At 34.5% G+C, this 26,177-nt stretch overlaps 1 protein-coding gene across 1 annotated transcript; it reads right to left on the bottom strand.

Moving 5' to 3' along the window:
* Positions 1-784: 784 nt before the first annotated feature.
* LOC106883420 (uncharacterized) lies at positions 785-26,177 on the bottom strand. The gene is made up of 15 exons (XM_014934413.3): positions 25,087-26,177; positions 19,033-19,140; positions 18,279-18,312; positions 16,745-18,193; positions 15,589-15,680; positions 13,285-13,394; positions 13,132-13,172; positions 12,884-12,990; positions 10,914-11,022; positions 10,241-10,356; positions 9,020-9,145; positions 8,152-8,244; positions 6,457-6,601; positions 5,034-5,096; positions 785-4,242 (listed from the first exon to the last, which is right to left on the bottom strand). Exons 1-15 carry the CDS (start codon positions 25,231-25,233, stop codon positions 4,055-4,057), a joined length of 2,928 nt encoding a protein of 975 aa, XP_014789899.1. The 5' UTR covers positions 25,234-26,177; the 3' UTR covers positions 785-4,054.

Here is a 26,177-nt window from a genome sequence, read left to right as displayed (position 1 = left end):
GAAAAAGAGAGAAAGAGAGGAAGAGAGAAAGAGAGAAAGGGAGAGAAAGAGAGAAAGAGAAAGAGAGAGAGAGAGAAAGAGAGCAGTGCAAACAATTCAATATCAGATAAACCTGTCTACACACTCTTTTACTATCTTTTTTGCTCTTAAGTACTAGAACCGCCTCTAGTGAAAAATTAGGTTTCATTTAACACCAAACGTTTTATAAATTATATAATAATTATTAAAACAATTTAAAAGTTTAAAAGGTTTGTACTTCTATGAATAATTTCGAGATGATTGCACTTCTTGGAAAGAAAAAGATTGGGTAGATGGTGAGTTGGAAAGCTGTGATTGGATTGCCTTCTTTCTCTTTCTGTCTATCTCTCAATATTTCTTGTAATATACACACACACACACACACACACACACACACACACACACACACACACACACACACACACACACCCCATACATCCTGCAGTTTCCTCTCATACATGCAAAGGAGCTTCAAACATTTCCTGCCACAAGTGGAGGAACAGGACACAAACACATTTCCGGCAGTTTCATACTCAAACTAAAAGTGTATAATTGTAAACATAAATCATAAATATTTACACTGAACCAACAATGCTTAAAGTACAGATACACAATTTACACGTCTTACAAGACGACAACATCAAACAGGAAGTGTCATAAAATTAGTAAACAAAACAGATTATGCTTGTGGTGGTGGGACAGACAGCAAATGCTCGCTCACTCACTCTTTTACAAACCCATTAAAGGGGGAAAATATATAGCAATATTTTCTGAATAAATTTCTTTATTGTTTATAAACAAATGTTTATCAAGAAGAATTCATTCTCAGTCTCTGGACAGGGAGATATTCTAAGTCTGTTCTCCAAGAAGAAAGGACTGGAGAGGAAGTGGGGAAGAGGGGGAAATAGAAATATAAACACAAACAAAAATAAAAACAAGCATTATTAAGAGAAAAGAAAATCACTAGATATATACTTGGCAAACAATAGTTTTTTTTTGGAAAAAAAATATATAGAGAGAGAGAGAGATAAGCAAGTTTTAAATAATAATAAATGGAAAACAAACTCAGAAGAAAAGCAAAATAAATATTGGATAAAATGTTGGCACATCAATTTTCAATTAGATATATCTTCATAAGTAACCACAAGTTGGGGGAACAGGGGAGTTATTTTGATTATTTCAAACTTTCGAATATTTAAAAAAATTTTTTTTTATAATTTGTTATATATATATATATATATGTTATATTTTGTCATCTCATGAAAAATAATGAAATATCAAAGATAATCATTAACTGTTTCTAATTTAGGCACAAAGCCAGCAATTTCGGGGGAGGGGGTTAGTCAATTAAATCGACCCCAATACTTAACTGGTACTTTATTTTATCGACCCTAGAGGGATGAAAAGTGAAACTGACCTTGGCAGGATTTGAACTTGGAACATAAGGAGCTGGAAGAGATGCTATCATGCCTTTTGTCTGACGCTCTAACAATTCTGCCAATTCACTACCTCTAGTTGTTGTAGTAATAATGGTTTCAAAATTTGGCACAAGGCCAGCAATTTTAGGGGGAGGGGGGGTTAGTCAATTATATCGACCCCACTGCTCAGCTGGTACTTATTTTATTGACCCAAAAGAATGAAAGGTAAAGTTGACGTTGGCAGAATTTGAACTCAGAATGCAACGTGTCCATGCTAATTTTTTTCCCAACACACTGATTCTGCCAGCTCACTGCCATAATAATATAATAATAATAAACAAATCAAATTATAATGAAGGAATGGAAAATTCAAATAAACCACAGCCAATGCAAAGAAGGATTGCTGAGCCAGAGTTTTGAGCATTAGCTAGGCACTGGCTCAGTGAGTTAATCACCAGATAAGGAGCTATATACAGCATGTTTAGAGTTATGCCTTCTCAGTTGAGTCAGCCATTATATGAGAGTAGGAGGGGAAAGACCAGGTCAAATCAGGTGAATTGAATGAATATATGAATTTTTTGTTTTGTTTTTACCCTTATCAAAAAAAAAAAAAGTGAAATATTACAATTTGTTAGGATGGCAGGATGGAATTTCTTGCGAAATTATTTTTAAAAAAGCAAAAAAAAAAAAAAAAAAATGCATTCCAATATTTAAAATTAGATTGCAGAAATTAACCAAAACTAACCAACCGATTATATATATATATATATATATATATATATATATATATATATAGCTAGCAGAGTAAGTCAAATAGACATTTTATATTCTTTAAAAATAAAATAGAAAAAAGAGAAACCACAACTTCCAGGTATTTACTAGAAAGATTGATAAAAGTCTGTGTAAGCTATTTGAAAAAAAATTCTCAAGCAGCTAAAAAAAAGTCCTGTACAGGTTTTAGGATTTTAGTGTATGTAACATTTGGTTAATATAAATGAGACTTGTCACATATTTCTCACTCAGGTTAAATACATGGTTTCACAACATCAGTCACTCTCTCATCCAATCAATTTAAACAAACAAAATCCCCATCTACAAGAGGAAGCACACAGTCATATGAAAAAGTATAGTATTTTAGGAGTTATTTGTTGTGTTTAATTTTGTTTTTTTCTTTTGTTTTTTTTTGTCTTTTCTTTTCGTTTTTTTTTAATATAAATATATTGAAAAATGCAGGTAAAAGATAGGAGGCATACAAGCAGATTAAATTGCTTGATGAATTAACACTATTTTGAAGTTAATAAATTTAACCATGATGAGAGGAACTATCTGAGAAGGAGGGGGAAGAGGAACAGATCTAAGACAATTCATTGTGGCTCCCACTTGCTGCACTAATCTTTTACAGGTGAGTGGTGAGGAAACAATGGGTGCAGCAGTCGGTACCAACCCAAACAATTGCCAAATATTTCCCACAATTCACTACTCAGGGTACAAAATTTTTTTTTTTTTTGTAATCATATCTATTTTGAAAATCTAATTACACTTTACATTACAAAAAAAAAAAAATTACAATATTACTTTCAGTAGCAACAATAATCACAAAGTAAAATTCAAGCCCCTTTTGAAGGATTCAAAAATGATATATCAACTGGCCACAAACAAAAATGTTTTAATATTGCAGAAAGTTTGTGATGTTTTGTTTGTTTTGTTTTTTTTAATCAAAACCTTAAGTTTTGGACGAAAATAAAAACGTTAGATTTATTTATCCCAGGATAAACAAAACATGTAGCCATTTAGTGTCAAAGAATATAAAACCAAAAGCTGGTACACTTAGGCACTTTGTAAAAATGTACATCATTTTAATTTTGGTTTTTATTGACAACCTACAAAAGAGGCATGTATTTTGAGGGAGAAAACTGGGAGATCCAGGCTTTCATCAGGAGTATTAGCAGTGTAAGTCAATTAGCTTGAATTGAAAACCAATACTATACCAGAGGCCTGGTTTACAAGGTGCTCACCTCTTCTTGCTCGTCAGCACTCACCACAGATATCACTAAACTAGCATCAACTCAAACGAAGTAAGCGATAAAACCTGAAGTATAAAACAATTACGCATATACTATCCATAAACAGCCAACCAGTCAGCAGCAAGTGACTACTAATGAGTAGCGTGTGTGTGTGTGTGTGTGTGTGTGTGTGTGTGATTAGAAGACAATGACCTCTGTGTCAAAAATCAGAGAGTAAACATGACATACTTTACAGAGGCTCCAACAACAATAAAGGGGTTAAAAAAAAAATATAGCTACAAAATAGATATCAGTTCCAGAGAATAGCTAGTATGAGAGTTTTACACGTTCTAAAATGATGTGAGAAATGAGTATGATCCCTTAGACAGGAGAAAAAAAAAAAAAAAAAAAAAAAAAAATAGCAGCCTCCGGCATCTAACAATGATGCTTCTTTTGATTTCAGTTTATCTTATGACAGCATATTTTCTTTTTGTTTTATTACTAAGGTATTAGCTGGTTCGTTGAGGTGGGGCTGTAGGCATGATTTGGGTGAGAGTCACAAGGAAGTAAGGTATCCCAACTCAGAGTTCAGAAACAAAAAAAAAAACTTTAGTGTCAACTGAGATCGCAGCGTCTATAAAACAATAAATAAGGAATCCGGTTTAGAACGAATTTCAGGACATGAGTTGGTGATACTTGTCTCACGACTCCATCATCATACAGGATCCAGTTGTTGATGCCACAGTGATAAACACAGGCGGTATAATGTCCTCCTGTTGCATTCTTGCCATGGTGAAATATAACTGCAAATAGAAAAGAAACCATCAAATATTTAATTTTAGAGAAACATTTCTAATATAGCTTTACAACCATTGCTCTGTACTTGCTATGGATGGAATGATTACTTACTGGGACCAAGTGTTTTAAGATGGATGTCCATTTCACTACAAGTCACTTAACTCTGGAGAAGAGAGTGGAATCTGGGATTTTGCTCAATCAGGTAAACTGGGGAAGCAAAGCTAGGTGCTGCTACTTTGCACCAGGACACAAATGGCTGTAGCAGCAACATTTGAACTACAAAGCCAGTTGTCTTTCAAGACTAATATTTCAGCTCTTTAACTGGTACTCCATCGGTTACAAGTGCTCCAGTTGATCCGATGAATAGAACAGATTACTCATGAAACATACATGCAAGTAGCCGAGTACTCCAGACATGCATACCTTTAATGTAGTTCTCAGAGATTCAGCATGACACAGAATGTAACAAGACTGACCCTTTGAATTACAGGTAATTTTTTTCCAACTGAATGGACTGTAACAATATGAAATAAAGTGTCTTGCTCAAAGACACAATGTGCCTCTGGGGATCAAACTCATGACCTTACAACTGTGAGTCGAATGCCCCAACCACAAAGCTACATGTCTTCACTTATATTTCAGCTCTTATACAGCACTTAATGTGTTGAGCAACGTGACAAATTTAACATTTTCAAAATTATTTTACAGCATAAACCAATGGAATGTATATGCTGAACCAAAGAACTGTTTAGAAAAAAAAAAAAAAAAGAAATAGAGCTAAACAAAAAATATTTACCAGCAAAAAGCTTATAGCTTCTTTGAGCCATTGGGATTCTTGAGCGAACTGGAGACAACAGTTCTAAAACAGAACAACAATGATTAGTATTCATTCAAAATTAACAGTTCTCATGAACACATCCCTTACTTGATAAGATAAAATTATGACATCCTATATTAACAGCCCCAAATAATATAGATTAGTAGTGATCAAACAATATAGAAAAAGACCAACAGAAAAATTCAATACAAACTGGAGTTTTTCACAATGCAATTCTAAAATTAAAACCATGTTTGCAGTTAAAATACACCAATGAAAACCTGGTCAAGAGTTTATTGTGAAGAAATTCAAGCCAAGGCACATAGCTACTGCTTCACTTTGCTGACAATGCTACAACTATGATGAATAAGCATATAAACAATTGCTCTCAAAACCATTTAAAAAAAAAAAATACAAACAGGAAACATTGGATGTACAACTAAATTTAGAGAGGCCAAGTGGGTAAGTTGGCCAGTCAAGATGCCAGAAGAGTTCAGCAGTATATTCTATCAGTAGTCACAATACTTTATGAGCTCAATCCACTCTGCTTGTGTGTAGGTTACTGCAGGGTAGGAACAATGCAATCCTAAGTTAGCTGAGAGTGCTACGTTCACTAATTCCTGTGGATATAGAGAACGGGAAGGGAAATCACTCCAGCACAATCTAATCTCCACAACCAATGGTATTCAAAACCAATCAAAGTGAAGTTGGATGAACAACTTTATATATTACCCATTATCCTTTTTTCATCTTCAATCTCATTGTTTCTTTACATTTGACATCTCAAATACAAAACATTGAAAAAAAAATCAGTGCTGGTTATAATTTCTATAGAGTGACTGAGGACATGTTCCAAGAGTGATAAAAATCAAACATCTAGTCAACACATGGTGTTTGGAGTGATCACTAGTTATGCCTCCATTCATCTTCCCACACAGCCTCAGAGTCAACACAGAGGCCTACATCCAGTGCCTGGAGGAGGTAATGCTGCCCTGGGTCAAGAGGGTGGCTGCTGGAACACCCTATGTCTGGCAACAGGACTCACACCATGCCACACAAGTAGGAGAACCCAGTTGTGGCTGTCAGACAATTATAGGGTAGGTGTGAGAGGTTGGATCTCATTAGTTTGAACATAAAACAGGTAGAATAATTGGGCTGGATACAGCCAGTTTAAATGCTGAAGGATTAAACAAATGTAATTTCTTGCACTAGGTTCTTAGAGAAAACAATTACAAAAGTTCTAAGTGAAAGGACTGATGCCTTTAAAATAATTCTCATTTGCACACACAACATCAAGACACTTTCAAACTAAATTTTATAATAGACTGGCAAAAATGTTCCTTCTTCTATAGGAATCTCTGTACACTTGAAATATATAAATAAAAAATAGTCTCTGTATTACCTTTACTTATATCTAGTTCTATTGGGTAATCAATCTTCTTTAAGACCTTCTGGATCCCTCCATTCTTATCATAGATAAAACATTTGAAATGTAGAATAAGTACTGGTGGTAGTTCTTCAAGAGTAACTTTTTTGGTTATTTCCACCTGAAAAACAAGATGTATTTCTAATATAAAATAACTGAAATACATACACACTCACCTATATATACATTCATACACATACATATTTACACACAACACATAAAGCACACACATGTTAGTATTTAGTGAATACAAATACTTTTACACAACTTAATATTTCTGTCAAATCTATCTCAGTTTGCCATTTCATTTAATGAGAAACATTTCTCACAATACATATTCACAATATCCTACAAGTGATTAATTGTCAGAACATTAACTTTTAAGAGTATTAAAGTGAATCCTCCACTGTGTTGTTTTGTATATAACTTTTTTCATATCCCATTTAAGAAATTTTAGCAAAGTTAACTTAATGCCTTCACCCCAACAACACAAACCAGAATTACAACATTTTAAAAATCATTATATATGAAACTGTGTCAATGAGCAGATTTCATACCTCATGTGATAAGTTTAAAGGGAATTAGCTGTGCGTGTTAAATGGCTATTACATGATGTAATTCTTTTAGTTTTCAACACTGTCAGATCAACTCCCATGCTAAATAAGTACAATTCTCAAACAGATATTACTAGTACTGATATTAAAAAATCCAAACCAATCAACCCCTGTACCTAATTGCTTTTTAGGTACAGAGGTATGAAATGGTACTGGGGTATGAAATGAATGGAAGTTAACACCAACCACATGATTTGATCTTAGAACTTAAAATGACAGAATATTTCATCTGTTACTCTAGTTTTTGACAGTCCATTGCTTATCAAATCTAGCACCATCAGCACTGTTCTATAAAACTGGTCTCCCTTTTCCCCCCACTGAATTTGATTCAATCAAACCCCAATTCCTTTCATCTTTAGTATCAAAAATATGTATTTTCCACACTGGGTCAATGAAAAAGCCTTAACTTTTTACCTGTCCCATATAGCATATGGGGTATAATAAACATATTTCCTTAGCATCCATGCTTCCTACACAACACACATTCCCCTTTATTTTTCAACCACTAGGATTTATAATAGGAAAGCTTTATATTAATCAAACAAGGGTTAACTAAAAGTCTGAAAACAAGCATGGATGTTTAGAACAAACTTAAGAAAATGCTTTGGACAAAGGTTAACCTGCTAGACATCAACCAAATCTTCCCCAAATCACACCTTACTATCTTAAAGAAAGTGAGCATTGATAAATGTAGTTCCAGTTTGACTATATCAGAGCAGGAGGAATGATCATGGCTGAAACCACTTGCCAGACAAGTACAAATGACATTTCAATTGATTTTTCAAAACAACTTGTTAATTTATTAGTATTTTATAACAGACAAATTGGGGAAATGACAACTTGAATGCCAATAAATAAATTGATGAACTCAATGTTCATATTTAACAACAAAAACTTAAAATATTATATTTCAGTTACAAAGCCAATTAGATAGTCTTTTTTTCTTTTTTCATTGAAAAATAAAAATAAAATGGAAAAGCTCAAAAAACGTTTTCATTTTGGAATAATTTGCTTCAAATTGTCTAACAGGATTTTGTTATAAAAAAGTGCTGCCTACCTCTGTATTAGTCTTTGAGCATGTATAACCATGAACTGCTTCTTTACTTACAAGGCCTTCAAGAGCATCCTTCACATTCCAGACTTTATCAGACTTCAAAATAATAATTATATATAAGTACATTTTAATCATGTTGAACAATTTCCACCCCCACCCCCAAATTCTTTTTTTTTTTTTTTTTTTAATCTGCATATAAGGAAGAATAAGTACAAAAATTTATTTTGGATCAGTTATTTATTATGAAGTTACTGATAGAAAATGGGAACAACAGCATGAAATAAGTGACAGATACCTCGGAGTACAGTGGAGGTTTATTTTAGTTCAAATATATATTTACTAGACATCTCTGAACAAAAATATACAGGATATGTTAAGAGGTTAAACAATTGCTTGCAAAAATGAAATTTTCACTATTTTTGTAAGCTACTAGATGGAGAGAAGATTTGAGTAAAGACAGTTTATTTGTTTCTTCCAGTTTCAGTCAAAAAAAGACATATTCCACCTGAAGACTTCTTGCATTGACAAAACATCTTTAAAAGATAAGATATTTTTTAATGCAGATTTATAGCACCTAGTATCAGTAACTGCTAAAATTTCCCCTTCAATACCCTCTATCAAGAGAGAAAGGGTATGGGTGTATTATGTACAACCCAACACTCTCCCTCTCATATATATAAATGGAAGTTGGTTATTATAACCAGTTATCAAAATGAATAGGCCCCAAACTATTTGCTTAATGTTATCACCCAATTATTGTTCCTGAAAAGGCTTTTTATCCCAATAAGCAGTTTCTACTGCATTTGTGTTTATATATTAATATTACTTATTACTTATACAGAGCAAACTATTTAGAAAAGAAAATATTTACCTGTATGTCTAACTGTAGTGTGAAGAATGGCTGAAGTGTGGCAGATTCTTTGGAGGCAACCTGATACACAGCAGACCTCATTTGACCAGCAAATATATCAGAAACACAACTCCTGGTAAAATTGGCCTACACAAAGGGATTACAATGAATATTTTGTATTAGAAAGTGAAACAGAAAGATAAAAAAGTCAAATCCCTAGGATACAATAAATAGTTATTTAAAGACTGTAATTTTTTTTAATCAACAATGTAAATCACAAGTGGAAGAGATATACTTGTAATGTCTACATCTATTCTTTTGTAAATTCGGGCATCTAACAGTAATTGAAGCCAATGTTTCACCAACCAGATAATATTCCTTCCCAACTATCAAGTAGAGACTTAACAGGCAAGCAAAGTTATGTACTTTTACCCAGATTAAAACACTGGCCATGTAAGAGTTCTAAACAATAACTACAGACTACAAATTGTGTTTCAAATTCACATATATTGATTATCAAATAAAAAATACAATTTCTACCTTCTGAAAATTAACTGACACCATAAAGTTTTCAGTTTTTTTTTAAGTTCATTTTTCAATAGAATTATATGGATCAGCAATATTCATGTCACCAACAATCATGAATGTACAGTATGGTTTAGAAGTGTTTTGCAGATATAAAGTTCCAGATTTGATTTCACTCTGATACAACTTAGGTAAATGTATCATACTATAATAGCCTTCAGTTGAACAGCTTGCATGTGTAATTCAGAAACTAAGTGGAAGCCTATAGAATACTTTTCTAATAGTTCCTTCAATTGTTCAGTACTAAGCTAGATACTCACTTGTCACTCTCACCATTAGGAATGCTGTGAATTATTAACTCACTGAAAACCTGAATGCAACAATATAATACTCTTGTTCACCAATTATGATATAAAGTGTTTTCATCTCTCAACAACATGTAACCACACCAGATAAACATGCTGTACATTCTGACATTTTATAAAGTGAAATTTGGATTTTGCTTTCTAAAAAATTTTTTTCCATAACTTTTATTCATGACACAAATAGATACATGTTGGATATAAAGTCCAAATATTTTAATTTCCAATCATGGTGGTAAATTTATCAATATTGAAAGCAGGAACAAATATATTCCAAAAATACAAGAGGCCATATCCAATATTTAACACAAGTCCAGTATGTAAGTAAACTCAAATGTCATAATAAAAATCATACCCTTCGTGTGTAAACTGTCTTGTTTTTCGGTCCAACTTGCTCCCAGTCATCATCGGTATTGGCATTCTCATCAGGAAGAAAACCATTTTCCTTGTGTCTTGAATTATGATTCTCATCTGAATTTAAGAGATTTTTAAACATTAAAAAAAAATTAAGCTCTACAATAATCTATGTAGAAACTGATGCCACTTAGAAAAAATTTGGAATATAGTGAATGTAGAAGAGATTAGAACCGTTATCAAGTCTGACAATCATCAGCATTATGAAGGGATCAAAATAGCTGACTGGTCCAAATACTGGCATAAGAGTTAACTCCAATAAAAACATCTTCGGAACAAGAACTGGTTAACACAGCATGTATAATAGCATAAAATACATTTAAATATTGACAAAATATTTAGAAAAATTATATTTCATATTCATTTGCTTAACTTTTGGTTAATATTAATTCAAATTTTTCCCATTATATAACAATGTGGGAATGACAAATGTACATCCAAAACAGAACTACTCATAGATGAAATAAAAATTACACCATTTTGTTAAGTTAACCAAAAAATTTGGAAATTAAAAATCAAACTAAAAGTTTCAGTTTATACAATCAACTATGCTGAAAGCTTCAGCTATTAAGTCTAATACTGAAATTCCAGTTATAAACAAATCAGATAATTACCCGACTGATTAGGATTGTTATTTGCAACATTTACCACAGCAAGCATCTCTTCATGAAGTTTGTTTAACACAAAACTCAAAAACTCCTCAGCATCTTCTTGCTTCCCAAACTAAAAAAAAAAATGAATATAATGATAACCTACTGCTTGAGAGAGAGAGAGAGAATAATCAACACACAAGTTTAGACTGCTGCTAGTATTCTTGTAAGCATTCAAAGACAAAGACTCATACTGTGTAGCATTCCAATGAACTGAGACAAAAATCAAGTATCTATGCCAGTGGTTCCCAAACTTTTCAGGGACGCGACCCACTATTTATGACACCAGTTTATGGCGACCCACTTAACTCTACTGGGTAAAAACAGTAATGAAAGCAACAAATTTATTTCAGATTACATTTTCATTGAGGCCTGTGAGAAGGATGAGCCTGTTTCTTGCTACGCTCAATAATAGAATTAAAAAAGCCTACTGCTTGATAAAACAACCAGTCTGGTATTGAAAACATGAGTCTTGAACTATCTCGATAGACAGCAGTTAATCAAAGATAATGCGTAATTTTATAACTTTTTGCGACCCATCAATGGGTTGCGACTCATAGTTTGGGAACCACTGATCTATGCTGTAGTGAGAAAGGGAGAGAATGAATCTACAGAAAAAGATCAAAAAATTAAAGGCTAATCTCAGAATGCTGATTGTCACATAGGAGATGACAAAGGACCACGTGGCAAGGCAGATCCTATGTAAGAGAAGACCTATCTGACTCAGCATAGTAATCAGATAATGAAGAAGGTTTTATAACATCTCAGGTCTTCCAAATTATCTGAAAATGAAGAACAGAGTGTAATTGCCTAGACTTTAGACAAATACATCTTAAACTTTACTACTTGGAAATGTAATCAATTGTGAATGAACAGTCCAAAAAGATGTCATAAAATACCAAAATACTACAGTGATGTACAATTCAACAAACTCTTTAAAAATAGTCTAGAATCAGTTTTAATCTAAACTGCAGCCACAAATGGCTTAACTTGCATTTAACCCTCATTATGGCTTAACCCTTTAGCATTTAAAGAGGCCATATCCAAAATAGTCTATTTTATGTTCAAGCAGGCTAGATCCAGCCTCTCACTCCCATCCTACAATGTCATTGTAAAATAAACAATCACATCATGAAAATCTCAAAGCTATGAGAATGTATGATTAATTAAAAACAAAGTAAATAGGCACAGGAGTAGCTGTGTGGTAAGAAGCTTGCTTCCTAGCCACATGGTTCCGGGTTCAGTCCCACTGCGTGACACCTTGGGCAAGTGTCTTCTACTATAGCCTCGGGCCAACTAAAGCCTTGTGAGTGGATTTGGTAGACGGAAACTGAAATAAGCCCATCCTCTGTGTGTGTGTGTGTGTGTGTGTGTGTGTGTGTATAATTTGTGTGTGTGTGTGTGTGTGTGTGTGTGTGTGTGTGTGTGTGTGTGTGTGTGTGTGTGTGTGTGTCCCCTCATCATTGCTTGACAGCCAATGTCAGTGTGTTAATGTACTAGGCTTACAAAGAATAAGTCCTGAGGTCGATTTCTTCAACTAAAGGTGGTGCTCCAGCATGGCTGCAGTCAAATGACTGAAATGTGTAAATGAGTAAATAATCTGAATGCTAATAGATTCTGGTGTAAAAATGTAGCAATCAGTTGTCTAAATTATACTTTTGGTTCCAGTATATTACACTTGAGAAAATATTGATTTGGAAATGACATAAGTGGGTTTAAGTTATAAAGTTAGATTGTTTTGTAGCTGTTCTGTCAAAAAACCAAGAGACAAAGCTTTGGAACAGAGAGCGCCAGAGAATGAAGATAGGGAAAATAATGTCAAACATTTCTCAGTTGTATCAGAAAATAGATTATGAACTCTTGAAAGACATCAGCAGAGCAGTAAAACTTCTCAAATAAAAATGTATATTCCACAGTATACTGAGGATATTCACCTTGAAAGACAGGGTAGATTCTATCATGTGCAGCATATTATACACACATGATGGTTCAAAAGGGGGTCCTGGGATTAATTCTGCAGAAGGTGAGCGTTTCTTAGAAGCTGAAGATAAAAGAATGGAAATAGATTGGAAATTAGAACATTTTTACGTTAATTAAAGAGTAAACAGAAATGAACAACTTTAAATAGAAAGAAAAAGAACTAATTTATTTTACATTCTTAAATTATACAATATAGATTTACCTGAATTAGGCATAGTATTGAACTCATTCATAAACTGGAACCTGAAAAACAAGATTTTCTAAAATGTTTACAAAAGACAAAATTATTTCATACATAAAATACAAAAAAAAATTTACAAATTTTATACAACTAGATGTAAAATGAAATACTTACATGGCATCTAAAACTGGTGTTGAGCTGGGCCCACGCTGTTTAATTGAAACAAGTGGCAGCTTTTTTATTAGATGGTAAAAGGGTGGACAAGATAAGAGAGCCTGTAAGGTCTGAGAGCATGGTTAAGGTAAAGTAGAATTACAGAAATCAATATCAACAAACTGTTACATTGGCCAAAATTTCAACACCATACACTAATTATTTACATTCGAAGGATATTTATCCTCATCTTTTTTGTTGTTTACAACATTATGGCTGATATACCTTCCAGCCTTCTTCAGCTGTCTTGAGGAAATTTCGAACCTGGGTTCTTATTCCTAAGGTATTTTTCGATGTTATTATTTATTATTATTATTATTATTATTATTATTATTCAAGCCACTGCTTGAATCTTGGGGTTAGTAGCCCATGCTCTTAACCACTACTAACCCCAAGATTCCGAGTTCGATTCCAAGCAGTGACCTGAACAACAACAACAACAACAACAGCGGTGGCGGCGATGGCAAAAAAAAATACGTTATGAATGAGAACCCAAGTTCGAAATTTCCCCAAAACACCTGATAAAGGCTGGAGGTTATATCAACCGAAACGTTCTGTTAACAACAAGATGAGGACAAATATCCGTCAAATGTAAATAATGTACGTAATTCCTCATCTCTTAAATATATAACTGTACCATAAGCTAATATTCACATTTATGTCTATTTCTGAAAACCAGTTACTGTTCAAATAGCAGAAAGGGAGCAGAGGGTGTCACATGGAACCTGAAAACAATTGAAACCTAAAATTAACCTAACAGAATATATATTCAACCCAAGACTTACAAAAAAAATAAAGCTTTGTTAGTTATTGGTTTCAAATTTTGGCACAAGACCAGCAAGTTTTGCAGGGTGGGAGCCAAGTGAATTAGATCAACCCAAGTACTCAACGGGTACTTATTTTATCAACCCCAAAAGGATGAAAGGCAAATCGATGTCAGTGGTATTTGAGCACAGAACATAAAGACGGACAAAATGCCATTGAGCATTTTGCCCAGGGTGCTAACAATTGTGCCAGCTCGCCACCTTGAAGTTCAGTTAAATATTAAAACAGATATTGGTTTCAAATTTTGGTACAAGGTCAACAAGTTCAGGGGGGAGGGGGCTAAGTCAATTAGATCACCCTCAGTACTCAGCTGGTACTTATTTTATTGATCCCAAAAGGATGCAAGGCAAAGTCGACCTGGGTGGTATTTGAACTCAGAACATAAAAAAGACAAATTGCCTCTAAGCATTTTGCCTGGCACAATAACAATTCTACCAACTTGTTGCCTTAAAGATCTGTTAGATATTAAAGCAGATATTGGATAAACATGCTCTCGTAAAGAGAGCTATGGGAAGATATTGTTAGATTTTATCATTTTTCTAGCTATAACATTTAACTGCACACTTTAGTTCACTAAATTACTTGGTAACTAATTTTGCAAAGTTTAGGTCGTCACATCTATCATCGTTTAACGTCAGCTTTCCATGCTAGCATGGGTTGGACGATTTGACTGAGGACTGGTGAACCAGGTGGTTACACCAGGCTCCAATCTGATTTGGCAGAGTTTCTACAGCTGGATGCCCTTCTTAACGCCAACCACTCCGAGAGTGTAGTGGGTGCTTTTATGTGCCACCGGCACGAAGGCCAGTCAGGCAGTACTGGCAACAGCCACGCTCAAAATGGTGTCTTTTACGTGCCACCTGCACTAACTTGGAAATTGCTTACATATGACCTTCCTGAGAAAAAGCTTTATATCAGTGGCTCTCAACCATTTTTTGCCTATGGATCTCTTTGATTCCTACTCAATGTATATTAAAAAAAAATCCTAATTTAATATTAGGAACAGCATAAAAAAATTGCTAAAATATTGTGTATTATAGAAATATAAGCAATTTATTGCATATAAATTTTAGCAACAAAATCTTATATGGACCCCCCCCCCAAGGGCTATATAGACCCCAGTTGAGAACCACTGCTTTATATAAAGCATTACCAAGAGTGGCCTTCCTACTTTTGATACTATAGCAGATTCCATTGTAATTTTAATTATTTTAATATTTACAAAATACAGCTAAGTAACAAAAAAGTACTTCGTTAAAAGAGCCTTCTAAACTTTTGTTTTCAAGATTAATTAGTCATTAGGAAAGATATATGGCCACAAACAGATATATGGCCTCATCCAACCTATATCAGAATGGAAATGCAAATATAAAACAGTCATGGAAAGTATCAATGATGCAACATACTAGGAGGGATAAATCCCTGTAATAGAAAGGATACAGCATTGATATAACACCAGTTGCCCTTGTTGTTGAGAGCCCGAGGTTGCAGGGCCACAGGTCGGAAGATCAGATTCATATCTTTCAAAGCAGCTATAAGTAACAGAAAACAAAAATTAACATTACATAAATCTTACTGATATATGAGAGAAATATTGGTATAAAAACATGTTTATAGAAGAGGAACAAGTTATGATTAACACACTAAGTAGTTCTTTATAAATACCAATCACAATTAAATAAATCACTGATGGAGAAGTGATGCCATCCACATGGAAAACGATAGTTGAATAAGTATCAACATAATGTAGTGAGCATCAAATATCTAACTAGAGATAACTATTTTGCATAATGCATGCATACAGGTATGCATTATACAAAAGAACTTAAAGTTACCTATTTGTTTATGACCATATTCAAAATAGTATAAATTATCTAATTTCTAGTGTCAAAGCCATCTGGTCTATATAATAAACAGTATAAATCACTATAAAGTTATATTTTTCCAGGACAGCAGTAAGTAATATAGTAAATGTTTATTATATTTTCTAAGTGTGGCCGTAAAATTGCATCGCTCAAAGTTGTCTGCTCTTACACATCAAAATAAACCAGAAAATGTAAAACTGAAATTTAAAACAGCAAAATGAAGATGTGTACTTAGTTTTTGTTTATATGCTACTACATACTTCAGTTTGTGTCTATGCACTACAATAACATATGTGCTTCTTAAAATTTTACATGTTTTAATAACCCACTACAATAAATAATAACACAAAGGCACTTCAGTCTATCTAGTGACATCATCATCATCATTTAATATCCGTAGTCCACGTGGCATGGGTTGGATGGTTTGACCAGGGCTGGCAAGCTGAGAGACTGCACCAGACTCCAGTCTGATTTGGCGTGGTTTCTACAACTCAGTGCCATTTCTAATGCCAACCACTCTGTCAACTAAATTCCATACAAGATTTTGCTCAACCTGATGTTGTTGAAGGCAATTGCCTTGAAATGCTGTACTGTGGAATCAAACCTGAAGCAGTGTAGTTGCAAAATAATATGTACTTCAGCAACACAGACATGTCTGAACTTTCAGACTATAATAATATCACTATAACGTACATAAGGTTACAAAGTGAAGATAAAATTTGGATACTTACCTCCGATCTTCATTGCCATCAGGTCTTCATCAACAGCAACAGGAGTTGGCAGCTGAGGGGTAGATTCCTTTACAAATTCTCGTTCGGGGCTTGGTTTTGGCACTGTAGCTGATGTCATACCTTTACCTGTTGCAGCCCTGTCTACAGATGCTGGAGAGGATGTCCGTTTAGAAACAGTCAGCTCATCGTCCCTGTCTGATGTTCCCGAGTACACAACAATACTCTTTGATGTAGTCTCAGTGTTTCTGAACAGACCAGCCCAAGACTTCATCTTGGGAAGCTGTGGAGTAGGAGAAATATTTTTGTCTTTAGCTTGGCTAACTGTCTCCACACTCTCTGTTGAGGTCACACTGTCTGCATCTTTTGTCACATCTACAGTCGGTGTCTGTGACTCTGATTCTAAACTATTTGGTACATTCTCACCAGCAACTGCTGAACTCTCAACAACAGGTTTGGCATTTTCAGGAGATTTTGTTTCATTCACATCTGCCAAAGAACTATTTACAACACTGTCAACATGGTCACTAGGCTTGGGTGATTGGTCACTAGACTGGCTCTGCAAATTATCATTGTCTGAAGGTGCAGTGGTTGGGAGTGGTTTATCTTTAGCCTGACTGTTAAGTGAATTTGTATCAGATGGAGATCCCTCCCCAGTTTGGTTACTATTACTCTTTTGGTCAGGAAATGTTATTATATAATGATCATTGTGTAACTTTAACTGTAAGTTATCATTAGGAAGAATACCATTCCCAGAGATTTCAGAGTCAAAAAAGCTAATAGTTTCCAACATCTGGGTTTCAGTTTCAATTGACTTTTCTAGTTTTCCAGAAGGCACATTATCACAGTCTGGCTTCGCCTGACCACTCTTGTCAATCATGCTAAAACTAGTTGGATCAACTTTATCAATTCTGCAATTTTTCACTTGTACTCTCTTGTTACACTGCTTGATATTTTTCAGATCTCCAGATTTCGTATCTTCTGCTTCACTTTTCAATGAACCAGACAGGCTGGGTTCAAGCACACTGTTCCCCTCATAGAGTTTGCCATTCTCTTTGACTGATGTGTTTGTCACTGGCATGCTTGGTTGAGACTGGTCATATTCATGAACTGTAACTACATGGTTGGAAACCGGTGGAATTACAGAGTCATTATTGACCACTTCTAGTGAAGCATCAGAAGGAGGGGGTATGAAGTCGTGATTTACCATAGTCAAATTGATGGGGATCATACCTGGAGGAGGCCCAACCACTGAGGGTCTGTTTATTTGGGACTGAGAAAGGTTGACTGGTTGTGTAAATACCAAAGGTACTAGTGGAGACTGGAAAATAGCACCTCCAGCAGGGATGTGAGGAACAGGTCCTGTGCGTGGGTATAGAGTTGCAACAGGAACAACTGATGGAGGTGGTGGCGGTGGATTACCATTGTAAGCTTCATAAGGAATCAGATCATCTGTAAAAAGACAATGAAGGTCGTGAGTTTTTATATAACTTAGCAAAGCATCATCAGGAAGGGAAATAAACAACATTTAACTTACCAGCTAAAGGAGATCCATCTTTGTCCCAAGGAAACTGAAATAGATAAAGTTTAGATTTTATTTCTCACCAATAGGTCATGGTAAGCATCCAAATTGAAGATTTTCCATTATGAAAAAAAAAAAAAAAAAAAAAAAACCATCAAAAATATAAAAACTATTTTTTTTTTTTTTTGCTTTTTAAATTTGAGTTTTTAAAAAAAAAAAAAAAAACTTGCTAAATATGCAGAAAGTGAATTTCATTCTGAATAGCTAGCACAGAAAAGTGAGACTACTGTAGCTGGTGAATAAAATGGAGCTACAAAGAAGACTCAGTAGGATTCAGAGACTAAAAAATTAAAACACATTAGATGTACTGCGAAAAATAGATGCTTCTGCAGGGCTGGACAGCCGAGTGTACCAAATCTCTTAAATCTCTACTGTCTTAAAAAAGGAGAAGCACAGTGGGATAGTTGTCCTAGATATACAATTCCCAAGAAAATGCGCATAGGCCATTTCAAATCAAAAGCACACTACCACCAATAAAGATACACACACAGACACACACAAAACAGGTTTCTACTTAGTGCCCCAATTTCCAAATTCCACTCAAGGAATTGGCCAACCTGGAGATATTTGCACAAGATTCCATACAATGGAATGAAATCCAAATCTACATATTAACAAAGCAAACTTCTTACCCACAAGTTATACATGCAAAAAGTTATATTTCAGGACTTAATAAACAATCAAAGATTCAAAAAACTTGATTACTCACTTCTATTTTCTTCTGCCCAGATTCCAAGTTTGCACCATGCAATATATGCTGGACAGCATCTTGTTCATCTGGAGGTAAACCACTGAAGTCACCAAAGGAGTAGTTTTCCTGAAAATACATTACTAAAACAGTTAATTACATCCCGAAATTATTACAACTACCACTATAAATTAAATTTCTTTTTAACCCTTTCATTAACATTTTTGTGTGAGGGAGTGAGAGAGGAAGAGAGAAAGAGAGAGAATCTGTCAGTAAACTAAGTATTTTCAACTTTTTTAATTTGCTTAGTTCGTTGACGCTGCAGTCATTAATTTCCTGTAGTTTATTTCTATGTACAGAGCCGTTAGAAATAATAATTTTCTCCAACTCTTCAGATGATTAAATTGAAAAAGCCATAATAAAAGGACAAACTGGATAGAATGAGAGTATACTGGCAATTTATAATGGTGTTATTCAAGACAATTTAACATGGACAACTTCCATTCTGTGCATCTGATAATCAATTTTATTATTTCTTTTCTACTAGGAATTAAAAAATGATATCAAGACAAGAACTACACTGTACCTTACCCAGCTATACAGTATACTTGGAGCAAGTTTTGGGTGCAGGTATAAACGTATGGTTTATAAATTTTGTTTAACAACCATATGGTTTTAGCTTCAATCCCACTGTGTCATCCTAAGTGATTTCTACAATAGCCTTGGACTGACCAAAGACCATCCTTGTTCTTGAATGGTATGCCTAATCTGTCACCCAGTTTAACATCACCACCTAGCCTTTAAGTGCACCTAGAAACTCCTACTGCAAACTTTGAGATAGATTTCTGCGAATAATTTCTACCCTACCTACCAGCAAATGGAACCCACTAGCACTGCCCTTCCACTTCTAAGATGTTTAATCCTTTCGTTACCTTTTTTTTTTAAATACACTGCCATTCTTGCAATTAATTTTGAAAGCAAAATAACTGACATTATTAAGCTATGGTTTGGAACATAAATGAACAGGAAATATTTGTATCATAGAACCACAGGTGGTCTCAGGCAAGTTGGTATCAGGGGTTACCCATCTCACACACCCAGTAATTCAAATGCTACCCACCTACATTTTTTTTATTCTATTACAAAATAACCATACTTTGCAAAATTCAGATTTTAGCATAGAAGAGTAAAGAAATCTATGGACATTATATTTATAAAAAGTATCTTAACAATATACTTTGAAATCAAATATAAGATTTTTCAACTCAAGAATTGAATACAAATTATATTGCACTAACAATACACAAACCTTCCATTAACATTTTAACTTTCTTATTGAAGTAGAAACATCAGTTAGATGTCTGAAATAATAGAATTTTGATACCTTGAACCAATGTTTGCTTATTTGTTCAAGAAACTTAGATCTTTTCCATAAGTGCTTCTTGACCAATCACCACCAGATCACCCATCAACTAAGCATTTTTTCCCCACTAGCATCCACAGATGCAAGCATACTGTGTGGTAAGAAGCTTGCTCCCCAACCACATGGTTCAAGCTTTAGTCCCACTGCATGACACCTTGGGCAAGTGTCTTCTATAGCCGCAGGCTAACCAAAGCCTTGTAAGTGGATGTGATAGATGGAAACTGAAAGAAGCCTGTTTCATGGTATTAAGGTTTACATCCCTGTAACTTAATGGTTCGGCAAAAGAGATCAACAGAATAATAAGTACTACACACAAAGTGCACCAAATTATTTTCATTTGCTCTAAAAAGTACAGCGAATAAAGAGTTTGGGAACAACTGGTGGCAATGCAATCTGCTAAACATAGCAACCACACCTCTCTAACACCCTACCATCTTAGCATATCAAAGATTATTTCAATATGCATTTTTTTTTATTAAGTCAGTGAATCATAGGTGACCAGAAAGAAACAGGCAAAGCTTTGGAAAAATTTGAATAGTAAAAGCAACGCCTCTTAATGATTAGAATCTAAAAGAAATATAGAATTAATCTTAAGGGACACTACAGCACACACTCTATAGTTATGGCTGTAAAAGAGGATGGGGAACAGGCAAATGAAGGGATATGAAGAAAAGGTTCAGAAAAACAGAAACCAATGTTACACTTGAAAGAAAACAGACGATACTCTAACTTTAATATGAGTTCATCCACACTAATAAGATCTGACATGTGAGAGATGCTGACACCCTATCCCAGGCTTAACAAGAATAAACTTAATCATATTTAATAGGGCCATGTTTTACAAAACAAAATTAGCAATCAATTAGTTTAAAGTTTCTGAAGTGGGACAATACCGGTGTATATAATTTCGAACGTTAATTTCACCTAATTATATACATAATTACGAGGCACTGAAGAAGCCAGTGTATCATATACTTGATTCGCGTGAAAAGGAAGTTTTAACCCAGGCGAACCTATGAGCTAAGGCCTCCCAGCTGTGACTATCATTTTCCTTCCGGTGTGTCCATTTTCCTTCATGATAATGTCGTTTTAAGGATATTTGGCTGTTGTGTCTAACAGGTTAAGTTACCATGTAGAGACACTCATTGAATAAGTTTCTCGCAGCCCCAAAAACGTATTCAAGTAAATTTACAGAAATAACCAATATTCATAAAATAAGGGAATTAACAGAAATAATCTCTAACAGACACCCTCACATACTGATTTTAATAACTAGCCGATGATGCCCTTACCACCTCTAACCACTCTAACATGAAGTTGGGGTAGAAGTGGGGCAAGTAGAGTTTAAGTGTTTTATTTGATCTAGAGACACGACAGATGTGAACTCTTGACATGGTCAGTTAGCAAGAGCTAATGAGAAAATCGCACCTGATATAAACACCAGCCATATCTTCCCACTAACATCTTATCTTTAAAAAGGGGTCGTTGGATGGACAGGATGGTCATGCTGGAACGCCTTTGGGGGGGGGGGGGCAAAACAACGAAGAAGCAGTCTAAAGTGATAGTATTAACTAGCTGTTTCATGTATCACAAATTCAAAACTTCCAGATATTCGTTCATCACTCAGTGTTTTTAATTATTTTTTTTATAATTCTTGAGACAAACTTGGTAGCAAGATAACTATTTCAAATATCAAAGGGCTCGACCACATGGTCCCGGGTTCAGTCCCACTGTGCAGCACCTTGGGTAAGTCTTCTAAAGCCTTGTAAGTGGATTTGGGAGCAGGAAACGGAAAAGATCCCGTCATGTGTCAGTGTGTGTGCGCGCCTTTGCGTTCGTCCCTCACGACCGGTTGACAACCGTTATCGGTTTGTTTACGTCCTTGTAACCTAGCGGTTCGGCGAGAGACCAATACCAGGCTTTAAAAAAAAATAAATACTAGGGTCAATTCGTTCGACTAAAATCCTTTAAAGCCGGTGTCTAAGCATGACCGCAGTCCAATGACTGTAACAAGTAAAAAATAACTACTGGTCACACTGTCCAAAGTTCAGGTCACATTACTGCCAATGTGTGTGGGCTTCGACTGAACTGAAGTTCGATTTCTTTAACATTCACTGATTAACGGTATGAAATCATAAAAACAATAGCTCTAACAAATAAATCGTGCCATACATGCAAGCATTGGAACAATCAATCCATGCTACAATATCTACTGGAAAGGCATGAGCGTAACAAATTCACATCTCTTCAAAATGAATGCGATAAAAGTATTGAGCAACAGGTAATTACCAATACAACAAAAAGAAAATAAAGTATGTTTACTGCTCAAGCAAAAGACCAAGTCAAAAAAGAAATTTTATCAAACTTTGTTTTTAAAAAATTTAATTTAAAACGCCAAATATCAAACAAACTCAACTAGCTTGTTTAGAAAGCAAGGTATTAAATCAGGTTAATGGGCTGGAAATAAAACGTTCAAAAATGCTTTTAACAATAGGATGTGTAACAGTCTGCTAGTCTGAAGTAAAAATATAAACATTTACACTTCAATTGCTAGTGTTCTTATTTAGCCGCAGGTCAAGGGGTTTCTAAAATAGTTCACTTTGGATGACATTAAGTAATGTGACTTTATGGAAGACCGGTGGAGAGTGGTTTGGGGGAAATTTAGCTGCTATTTCTTACAGGTCAAATGACCGTAAAGAGACTCCCTCGTCGCTTCGACAAATAACTAATTAATCACTAGAGACATCAATTATTTTACAAGTCATCTGTTTATAAATCTGTAAACTAAAACAATGACAACGTCCAACAGGTCGAAACAGCTATTAACAATGGACAGTGGTAAGGACTGAAGTCGAACCTAGAACAAAAGCTGTACATTCTGAAGATAGCGGAATTACATCGACCACAGAAGACTGAAGAGAACTAATACATCAACCGAACACGCCTGTATCAATAACTTAAAATTTAGCACTTTATTTTTTTTTTTAGTTTATTTTATGCTTTTATCTTTTTCGACCTAGATTTGTCAATTGGTAAGGCCAACAAGCGATTAAAAAAAAACAACAACCGGAAAGAGGATAGATTTTATAATTTACAGAAAATAATACTTCTAATTGAATTACGGAAAAAAGATGCTGCAATGTCGACAGTTATATTAAACGACGGTAATGCTTAAGACCAAATCCAAAATAAACATGTGATTCACAGTGAATATTATTTTTGCGATCATGAAATTTTACCTACAGGAATCAGTTTTAGAAACATACTTCAATAAATCTTGGATTATTTCAACTTACAAATATTTTGTATTAAGTATGTAAATAGAAAGGTATCAACTTGTGTGTGTAGAACAGCTAGAGACATAGTTCCAACATGGCGCTAATTCCTTAACCTTAAACAACAGACATCAAACAAAGCTCATGTACATTACACAACATACAGAGATAAGTGGCTGGGTTTATTTTTACAATTTATCTAGCATTCCGCTTAGTTATTGCAAAACGAGCTTAAAAATCGAGCAAATGAGGAGTAACAAGTGAAATTGCTCGCTGACAACCTAACTCCACACACCAAACTCTGTTATCACCCACGTGTCTTCACAACACACAAACCAATTTTTCTCAAGCTACTTTCCTAAGAAACATTTTTTCATCAACACGATATATTTCTGTCTAAATGAAATATGTGTTATGCTCGTATGTGGCTATAAAAAGAAAATATCAAACGTGGAATTTTTTTTTTTTTTAAATATGTATAGATAAAACAGTTGAAGAGAGAGGCCAGCTTGTCATTATTGGTATATGCAAAAAAAATTTCAAATGATTAAACACAAGAGGCCGATGAAAATCTGCGGTCGTTGAATAAACAACCACGTTCAAATACAAACATCAAAATGGGATACATGTTCGATTATATTTATTTAGACGAAAAATTTAAATTAGTCGTTTACAGTAGTATATCTATTCCGATCATAAAGTTTATCTAAGTGTTGTGCTTTGCACTGAGAAAACAAAATCGGTTATGTTAGACAAGTCTTGTAAAAGACAGCTAGATACGGAAACATGAAGGAAAACAAGTTTAAATCAAGTTTAAACTATATAAATTTTGTGAAGGGATCAAGGTTACTTGGATACATGAAGTAATAAGATGATGTAGGGGGGGGGGGGTAGAGAAAGATTGGAACTTTATGCTTCTAATTTCAATTGTCAGCATACTGACAGAGAGAATATACGTGGAGGGGGAATACACGAAGTTTTGGAAAGGGTTACGAAAATTGCTAAGTCATTAGTTCGTATAGAATTATCTAATGGAATCAGAACATTTAGCTTTTCAACTGTCATAATAGACATCCAAGTAACATTACAATACATAAAGTGATCATTAGAGTAGAGAGAAATTGAGACAATACAGTAATTAAAATAGTGATGGAGCATGAATAAAGATATTTTCTAATCAAAGCAACTACAAAAGAGGTTTTAAAAACTATTAAACGTTTTCATACGTTTTGTTTTTTGTTTTTTATTTCTCGTTCCTCGTGTTAAGTATAAACAACAAAAAACGTTAGGCAAATAAAAATAAAATCGCTTAAAGATTTCATCGTTGATATAGTTAGAAAGTACTTTTTCTGTATGTATAATAATAAAATGAGTCACCTGAGCTGTTTTAGCCATGTTTATAAGCTGAGTTAAGACCAATCCATTGCCATCAGACTTCACACTGAGACTATCATGTCCGACATTATGATAAGGAAAGTACAGAATTCCATCAACACGCATGCTCACCAAGGGATATAACTCCATCAAGCCGACTTGCCGGGGCTCCAAAACGCAAAGTTGGGGGAGGAGACCGGCAACAATTATTTTCAAGGTGTTTGGTGATGGAACCGAAAGTAATGATGACACAAGATTAAAATAAAATTAAAAAATACTAACTCAATTAGACCACACTCAAACACAACAAAATATTTACTGCACCCCAAATTGGTATTTAGGTGCCGTCGAGAAGGGAGTACAGAATTTTTTTAAAATAGTCACAAATTGGCTCTCCAAGATTTTTCACGTGACTCTCAATGGCGTTTTTATATTCCTCGGCCATCCATCTATTTAGCATATGAAAAATTATATACTATATAAATAGACACGTGAGGTCGTTGAACTGGGTAGTTTATTTACATCTTATCGTTTACTCGTGTCACTTCTCACTGCTGTGTTTATATTTCAAGGGAGAAATAACCCTTAGATTATTTGACACTTAACTCAGATTTACGAGGGAGCTAAATGCACTTGATAAGGAGTTTCCTAACAGATTTAGATTTACATCTCAAAACAAATAATATAACTTAGACATTTAAATAGCATTGATTTTTATAATGGAAAACAAGCATTTAATTAGGCGTATAAACATATCCCGTTTACATTGTCTTAAATCGCTAAAAGAAAAAAAGTCTGTTATAGATTTAGAATTATTTTAAAACTGACTATTGCAGATCTTTGTAGTCGGCCGCCAGAGTAAACTACCACCAGATCTTTGAGTACCATTAGCGATGTTCACGAACTCGTCTTCCCTCGTGTTCAGCCCCCTCAATCTCACCAGTCTGGAAAAGCCTAAAAACGTTCATGGACAAAGACCCATATGAAAGCCCTGAAAACCAGTCATCAGGGAACAGGCTCAATGACTTCACTTGATGAGTTCATGGAACAGATTGAGACATAGATCACACAACCCATAGTTAGAGCGAGATTTC

Source organism: Octopus bimaculoides, chromosome 20 (assembly GCF_046866305.1).
Source record: "Octopus bimaculoides isolate indiv1 chromosome 20, ASM4686630v1, whole genome shotgun sequence".
NCBI classification, from domain to species: Eukaryota; Metazoa; Mollusca; class Cephalopoda; order Octopoda; family Octopodidae; genus Octopus; species Octopus bimaculoides.
This window is presented reverse-complemented; position numbering and strand designations above follow the sequence as displayed.

What these genes read in the sequence shown, in the direction of transcription:
- LOC106883420 (XM_014934413.3), bottom strand. Translation starts at nt 25,233, where the DNA reads ATGGAGTTATATCCCTTGGTGAGCATGCGTGTTGATGGAATTCTGTAC. An exon ending in CACTACAGTTAGACATACAG is followed by an intron (nt 8,245 to 9,019) that starts GTAAATATTTTC and finishes ATTATTTTGAAG; the next exon opens with TCTGATAAAGTCTGGAATGT. An exon ending in GCTCAAAGACTAATACAGAG is followed by an intron (nt 6,602 to 8,151) that starts GTAGGCAGCACT and finishes CTTGTTTTTCAG; the next exon opens with GTGGAAATAACCAAAAAAGT.